This window comes from Nicotiana tomentosiformis, chromosome 10 (genome assembly GCF_000390325.3).
Source record: "Nicotiana tomentosiformis chromosome 10, ASM39032v3, whole genome shotgun sequence".
NCBI lineage: Eukaryota > Viridiplantae > Streptophyta > Magnoliopsida > Solanales > Solanaceae > Nicotiana > Nicotiana tomentosiformis.
Genome location: NC_090821.1, coordinates 36,169,958 through 36,178,244, shown reverse-complemented (window position 1 = coordinate 36,178,244; position 8,287 = coordinate 36,169,958). Strand labels below are relative to the sequence as shown.

Sequence of the window (8,287 nt, the reverse complement as noted above, 5' to 3'; positions counted from 1 at the left end):
GATTAAAGTATGTCGTAGCTTTTCCTGTTTTTGCATCCGGTGATATGGATGCCTCGACATTGTGCTAAAGATAATTCTACTTTACTTGTAAATTCAAGACTCAAAGAAAATGAGGAAAACCGAAATTGATTGTCAAGTTGGTTTGAAGAACCTCACAGTGGTGGAGCTTCACTAAGGGGATTCTAATTATAAAAAAGTAAACATATGAAGAATCCAACGAGATTCACCATCTACTATATACACATAAAAAAATAATTTTAACTTTTTATATACAGTTTAAATATCTAGAGAAGGGAATTTGGATGAACCCTCTTGCGCCTCCCGCTCCGCCCCTGGTATCGACTCTAAAAGAACTGGCAAAAATTGAAACCAGCGCATAGTAAACAAGGGTTATAGTGTTCATAAAGAACAACAATCAGTGTGTTTTAATCTTGAACTAATTAATTAGGTAGACAACATGAATCTTCTTTATTCATAATTTGTCATTATTAACATATTGTAATTAGCCTCCTCCTTTATATGGAGGACCATCGTTTGTAATTTATAAAGAAGCACAAAGAGAGCAAACCAAGGTACCCATCACCCAATACATTTTTGCAAATCAGGAAAGCAATCATAATTGACATATGGCTTAGTAGGGTGCTTTTTAGTATCGTTTACTGAAAGAGATTTCCTCAAGAATAGGTTTGGTCTCTTAAGGGTCACGCAACACAAAGTGCTGAAAGGAAAACTACTAGTACATAATGTTTTTTCAATCTAAGACTTTGAATAAGCATCTCTTCTTTCGGTGGTCTCCACTTATTTTTATATTATTGTGTTTCCTGAACTTTGAGAGCACTTTTCTCTCCCAACACATGAACATATATGCGCATAGGCTCTCAAACTTGTTGATAGACACACGTATTCTTTGAGAGATTACTCTAATCTTAGCCTGTTTTAAGTTGCATAACAAGAGTGCGAGTGTGGTCTTTAGTTCCTATGATCCATAGAGCAAGTCAACTGTTCTATGCGACCTCTCAATCTGTTAACTTTCTTCACTTCCAGCCCCATGAGTTTGTTGGAACAATTTGATCCATGTTCCTTGTCATCTATAGAAGAAGATCTATTGATTAAGAAGATTCTCCAAACCCATGATCCTGATCCTGATGGTCGTGAGCTAGATTCTAGTCAATTGCTTCTTGTCATTGAGAGCACCATGCATTTCATATCACCTAAGGTTATTCAATCTTGTGTTGTCTATCTTCTTTGTTCATGTATATTTCCTTGGTTCCATATGCTAATTAAATAATATTATTCTGCTGTGCCAACAACATTGCAAAAGCAGTTAGCTGTAATTATGAGTTCCTATTCCGGTATTTATGTATTCGTAGAGGTATCATGGTAAACACATGGATTTATCAATTGTTTGGTGATCATAGTACACTGTAGCATGACAACCTCATAATAGTTTTGTTTCAGTTCTCTTATCCTCGAAGCGATTGTATAAATTCATGGAATTTCGAAGTGTTTGGATTAGAAGGAAAGCTTGGATACACCGTTAATAAGATCTCACATGAGGTAAGTAGTGCTTTCCCTCTGTTTCACAATCATAGATCTTTAAGCCGATCATTGTTTATGTTCATGGATCTAAATACAATAATTTGGTTATCGTAGATTCTCTGCAAATGCTATGAGGATGGAGACTTACATGCAGAAACTATGATGTTGTTTGAAACTTTAGGCCCTTTCAAATGGGATGCTAAAGTAGTTTTAACACTTGCAGCATTGGTGTCAAAATATGGCGAGTTTTGTCTCATAATGCTGCTAGTCCATCACAACTCTCTGGCAGCTTTAACTGCAGCACTTAAGCAAATGCCTCGAGAATTAAACATGTTAAATATACAATTTAAAGCTTTGAACTTGTTGTTCAATACTATGATAGAGGCAGCAAATCTTGTCCTCGAGTTTGAAGGCCTGCCTTTGCAACAACAACTTTTGGATGATGAGGCAATCGTTGTTACAAAGTCAAAGATGTACATAACAATCTACTGGATTTTAAGAAGCTCAATCTCATGCGCTCCTCTGATTGCAGATTTCAGAACCATGAAAGATAACCAAGTGCATGTTTTTTCCCTTCATTTACCTCTTCAGTAGTATATAATATCTCATAATTTGGAAGTATCTTTCTCTTCACCAGTAAATAAATTGACTCGAAAAATTTCTAACTCCAGGCATTCAAATTCAACAACCATTGCAGCATGGACTGTATTCAGCTTGGTATACAAGCTAAGTGGCTTATGCAATGACCTCAGAGAGAAATTACATATGTGCCATATGCAAATAGGTGATTTTCTTTCTATGAACTTTTATTATAGAAAATATTTTATTCGACAATAAATTGAAATTCTTTTGTTGCTCTCAGATAGAAGGTTTCCTGAAAAGATAGGCGATCTTTTTAAACTCTCCCATTGTCACAATCAAGAGGTGCTTCATGTGTTATTCTCATCGACAAATGACTTACCATTGAAAGATGGTTCACGAGAAAAGGTACTCTTCTTCGCAAAACTTAATTTGTTACTAATATGTAAGACGGAAATCAATAGTCTTATGAGTTAACACTTGAATGCTGGAAAAGAGACGAACATTTTGATTTATGCGTCAGAATGGTAAGACTTGAAACCAGGAGGCAGCTAGCAGTTTGATGAGTCAATTCTAATTACTTATTAATAACTAGAAACTTGTTTGTCTTCAACAGTATTTTGGCATCCAAGAACTGGAAAACAAGGTGGTCATACTCTTGATCTCAAAGCCAGAACTCTTTGCTGTGGAGAAAATATTTTATCTAGTGCAACAAATGCATGATCATCCCTTACGAAAAAAATTTGGAGGAAGCTATGCAATTTTATGGGTCCCAATTCCATCTTCACACGCCTGGAATTTGACTGATGAGATGAATTTCAAGTTTCTGTCAAATTCACTGCCCTGGTTCTCAATCCGACACCCGTGGTTACTACATTCAGCTGTTATAAACTTTATTAGAAAAGAATGGAGCTATAAAGAGGAACCCCTAATGGTGGTATTAAGCACTGATGGTGTTGTCACAAACTTAAATGCTATTGATATGGTATGGCTATGGGGGGCCAAAGCATTTCCTTTTTCAGCCTCAAGAGAAAAAGAGCTGTGGGAACAGGAAAACAGGATCTTGCAGCTTTTAATTGATGGGATTGACCCTTTATTGACCAATTTGGTAAGCTTCTTATATGTTGCTTTCTGCCCTTTAACAAATAATTTAATACAGTAGCAAATTAAGGTCTTGTAGTTTTAGTTCTTAATCAACAGAAGATCAATTCTTTTGATGTCAGGTAGATGAAGGTAAACATTTTTGCTTTTATGGAAGTGACAAGATTAGTTGGATCAGAGACTTTAACAACATATTACAGAAAATCAAAAATAACATGGGAATTCAGCTTGAAGCTATTTATGTTGGCTATAGAAATCCACATAAAGATGTTGGGAATATTTTAGACATCAGCGTCGAAGAAAATTCGAGTATTTTCCTATCTACGACGAAGATGAAGTTGTTCTGGCTTAGACTGGAGACCATAAAAAATTCAGTTGCTAGACAAGAACAGGCAGCTCACTATAACAGCATCATACAACCGTTACTCGATGCTTGTGAAACCTCCTCTGATTGGATGATAATTGGAAAGGGATCATCAACTGATATAATAATCCTCAAGGGGAGAGAAGTCCAAGAATGCTTAAATCTTTTTCCAGAATGGGCAGAAAATGTCGCGAAATTGGGGTTATTTGGTGCTATTCGATGTGCCATGGGATCTCCTCTGCCTGTTAAACCCTGCTATCACAATGAGATCCTTCAATCTGAAGAAGGATTGACTGAAGAATTTTTATTTTGCTCCCGCTGTAACCGTCCTGTGGAAAAGTTCGTTGTCTATCAGTGTATTGTAACAGAGTCAGTAGAATAGTAGGCCAAGATTGATTAGCTTTGAAATAATATATGATTTTCATAGAGAGGTAAAAGAGTTTGCTTATATTTGCACAACTCATTGTAACTAGGCATTCTGATGAGTGATCAGCACTATCACCTTTAACATCAAATTTCAGAAACAAATGTAATGCAGTACACATGCATGTTTTGTATTTCTGATGATATTGTTTCAATAATATGCTGAAACAAAATAAACAACTACTCCATTTTAGTTGGAAAACCTTTCTCCCATTGGTTGAAATTTTCTATATAAAAATCGTATAAAAGAGTGAGAGGAGCTGTAATGTCGTTCTTATGTGTGACGCAGATCATAGATAGTCTAAATTAATTAATACTATCAAATATTGAACAATGGATGACATATATAAGTACTTTTAGATTAAAGTACCATAAGTACATTTGTTAGTGCCATGAGACGAATACAAACTATTAGGACTGATCATGATTACACGAGGGATTTTTTATATCTAAATTAAATCCAAGAACCGGTGGAGGTGAGTGGAGGAAGCTATGAAGTTTGTAACTCCTATTACCACCTTGGGACTATAATAGTACGAAACAACACTTTCCTTTACTCAATTCCCCCTCGCTTACCATTATGAACAATAATTTGACCTTCACTTTAGCCTTCGTTATGGGGAAAATGGCCCCTCCCAATGTGTCAATATCGCATCTCATCCTGTTCGTGCTGCAGAGAACACGCATTTTGAGGAAAAATATGATATTACATATTGTGGCCTTCATTTTTTTTGGAGTAGAACCAGAACTTAATGAATTTAAGTACTTTCTATTCCTTAGCCATGCGACTAATACTTACATGTTTTTTTTTTTGGGCAAACTCAATTTAGCCTTTTCGAGAAAAATGCTATAAATATTAGTCAATTCATAAGATACTATCAAAATTAGGTAATACTCATAAAATGCTGCCAGATTTAACATTAAATTCTATTCTTATGAAAAAATGACCGATTAATCTTCCTTCTTTCTACTTCGTGCTTCTCCTGCCAAATTCGCTTGGCAATAAAATTTTCTATACGAGAACATGATATCATGAAAACACACTAGGTACAATGATTACATGCCAAACAATTGCAATTGGTGACATAATACTAAAAGAATAAACTGTAAGGGTGTAAGTCATGTTAGAGACTTTTTCTTTATTTGTACGTACTCTCTCCGTTTCAATTTATGTGAACTCATTTGACTGGGCACGAAGTTTAAGAAAAGAGAAAAGACTTTTGAATTTGTGGTGTAAAATGAGACATATATATTTTGTGTGGCTATAAATCATTGCGTAAAGCTAAATTGTTTCCAAATAAGGAAATAGATCATTCTTTTTTGCACGGACTAAAAAGTAAATAGGTTCACATAAATTGAAACGGAGGGAGTATGATTCACCATATTTTGCAGATATCTCGAACACAAAATAGCTAAATACAATTAATCTTCCAAATGGATTCAATTGCTTTTCCATTTATATTGGTTATTGCTATTGTTTTCATCTATTTTTTGACTTTTATGATGCTGTTATTATTCCTTTTGTTTCTGTTGATGGTACTGATATATTATCTTTTTTTTTCATTTTCTTAAGCCGAGTGTCTTTCGGAAACAACTTCTCTACTCCCTCGGGATAGGGGTAAGGTTTGCGTATAAACTATACTCCCCAGGCCCCAGTAGTAGGATTTTACTGGGTCATTGTTATTGTTGTTGTTGCTTTTCCATTTTTATTATACAAGTTAGACCAAATTCTTTTATTAAAAGTTATTGAAGCTCCTTTAAACGTGAATCTGAAAACTTGGATTTTGGAAATTGAAATTTATTTCGAGTGGGTATTGTTCCAATAGATTGGGTACATCTTAAAGAGTTTGATTCTCAATTTTGGGACAACGTGGTGGAGATTTAAGGTGGTTTAAATTAAAATTTGAGCCAAATTCGAAGTACACAAGATGAACATGGAAGAAGATGATATGCGTATCTCCCGTGTATGCACATATGTATCAAATGTATATCGATTGTATATTCCCAGTATATCCATGTATACGTATATGTGAGATACATGTTATAAGATATATATGTTGCAGTCTGCAGAGAATTTTAAGCTCGACTTCAACTACAAATTTTGATTCAAAACTAGTCAAAATTACCTCCAATCTTCCTCAAATTATTAAATCCTCTTCTATGTGTTTCAATAAATTTTGACTCCAAACTAGTCCAAATTACCTCCAATCTCTCTCAAAATCAAATTTTGTATGTTGCCTGATTTATGTGTTTTCAACTAACTCCAAAATACCTATTGAAAATAGTCATTGTTTGCCTAGATTTTTTGAATATTGTATATTGTTGGTAACTTTTTATGGCTATCTATGGTAGCATGATTTAATGACTAATTGTTGGTAGATATTATCTATTTAGGATTCATAAAACCTTCTTCTTCATTGCGGACACACTTCACTGAAATTTTCCGCAGCTTCTTTACTGGTTTAATTTCAGTAGATACACGTTTCTGTACTTTATGCCAAAGTTGGATCAGAAAATATACCTATTGGGGAATGCTCTTGTTTCCTACTCCTCTAGATGACTTTAACTTGTTTAAGATTGAGGCGTACTTATTGTTATTGTTAAGTTGTACCAGGTGAAAGTCTCACATATGATTCTCGGGATCAATTAGACCATTTTGCCTAAAGTTTATGTTTGTTTTCAAGTTTGTAAAATTGAATTTGTCCATTAAGATTATCTTATCAATGTCTAACTCTAGATAGTATTTTGAAAGAAAAAAAACGGTTATAATTTGGGGTGATGTCTAAGGACATTGGGCAGAGAGACTTTTCGGTACGAATTCGAATTTAATCAGGTTCGATACGGATATCGAACACCAAGTAGTAAACCAAGAAAAGAAAAGGATGGTAGAACATCTAATTATGAATCATTTCCTTTCTCACCTCGTTGCCCTCGCTGAAATTTAAAGTGAAAACCAGCATGAAAATCTTGAAAAAGCAAAAAAAAAATAAATAAATTAATTAATTAAAGGATGAAGCAAATGGCATATTTTTACATTCTGAATAGTTAAATTCGGATTGTAACTAGGTTTGCTGCCAATAAAGCAAAGCACCCCATTTGTGGTCTTTGAGCTGTCATTCTCAAGATAAAGATTTACCTTAGCTTGTACCAAACATTTTATCCTTTTTTCTACAGTATTCAGTTTCGTTTACCAAACAGAATTTCTTGTTCTTCAGATGAATAATTAATAATACTTTGCAATATTCGCAAGCTTCAAAAGGGTCCACAAAATCACCCCTTTGAAGTAACAAAAAAAAAAGTGAAAAGGAAAAAGAGATTCTTAATTCTTAGCTAGCTTTTTCTAATGGGTCTGTATCTACCGAAACACAGGAGCACTTTACGATATGACATGTTTTTGTTTCAACTTGACAAGATCATCTTCCCTCTTTTATTCTAAAAAACAAAACAACTTCTTATGAGAACTTCTCTTATAATAATTGAGAAATTAAGCTTTTATAACTATTGTAGCCACTTATACTAGCTAATCCATATCTTATTAGTAGTAATTGTTTCGGTACCAACTAAAGTGAATAGTCTTTCAGCAGTGAATGAAGAGCTTTACTGAATTGTATCTTCTTGCCTTTTTTTTTTTTGTTTTTTACTTTTCTGGACTTTTAGGGCGTTTGAAGTATAAAATAACAAATCCTTCATTCCCAAATTTAAATGTATTAGGCAATGAGTCTTAACTTGTATCTATCGTCAATGTAAAAAAAATTTAATACTATTAGATTATCTAAAAGATATTTATAGACAGCCTTTCACCAATATTGAAATTTGTTATCTTGAAAATAAGGTAATTATCTGCTAAAATAAATAAAGATGACATGCAAAAATTATTTACAACTTTTGTATATATAATTTAAACTCTTAGACAATTCCAAAACATCTCCAGTTTCATCTAATTTGATTGATACCACCTAGATACTTATTACCCTTCATGTCCTCATTATGCAAATTTTGCTAAGCAAGGATGACCATGTACAAATAAAATTGAGCATTATTATGCTATAGACGCTTTTTTCCCTTTATCCCCTTCCCCAATATTTAAGTGAACATCATTGATAATAGTATGTTGTCTATCACTAACTGATAGAGTTTAATTCTCTCCTTTAATCGAACAAAAAATATTTACATAACTAGATCGCGTATAAGATTAGTACAGGTAAATCTCTATAGTGAACATTGGTCAATAACCTAATAAACAAAAATGATAGCTAACCTATTATTACGGTATAAAAATCT

General features: G+C 33.7%; 1 protein-coding gene across 1 annotated transcript; it reads left to right on the top strand.

Moving 5' to 3' along the window:
* Positions 1 to 571: 571 nt before the first annotated feature.
* LOC104114194 (protein SIEVE ELEMENT OCCLUSION C) lies at positions 572 to 4,208 on the top strand. The gene is made up of 7 exons (XM_070187745.1): positions 572 to 1,216; positions 1,459 to 1,557; positions 1,654 to 2,097; positions 2,211 to 2,323; positions 2,402 to 2,526; positions 2,735 to 3,226; positions 3,342 to 4,208. The coding sequence occupies exons 4-7, from the start codon at positions 2,305 to 2,307 to the stop codon at positions 3,963 to 3,965; spliced, it is 1,260 nt and encodes a 419-aa protein (XP_070043846.1). The 5' UTR covers positions 572 to 1,216; positions 1,459 to 1,557; positions 1,654 to 2,097; positions 2,211 to 2,304; the 3' UTR covers positions 3,966 to 4,208.
* Positions 4,209 to 8,287: the final 4,079 nt, after the last annotated feature.

Bases quoted from the DNA above. Each gene is read 5' to 3' on its own strand.
- LOC104114194 (XM_070187745.1), top strand. The intron at 2,527-2,734 runs GTACTCTTCTTC...TGTCTTCAACAG, and splicing joins AAGATGGTTCACGAGAAAAG to TATTTTGGCATCCAAGAACT. The intron at 3,227-3,341 runs GTAAGCTTCTTA...TTTTGATGTCAG, and splicing joins ACCCTTTATTGACCAATTTG to GTAGATGAAGGTAAACATTT.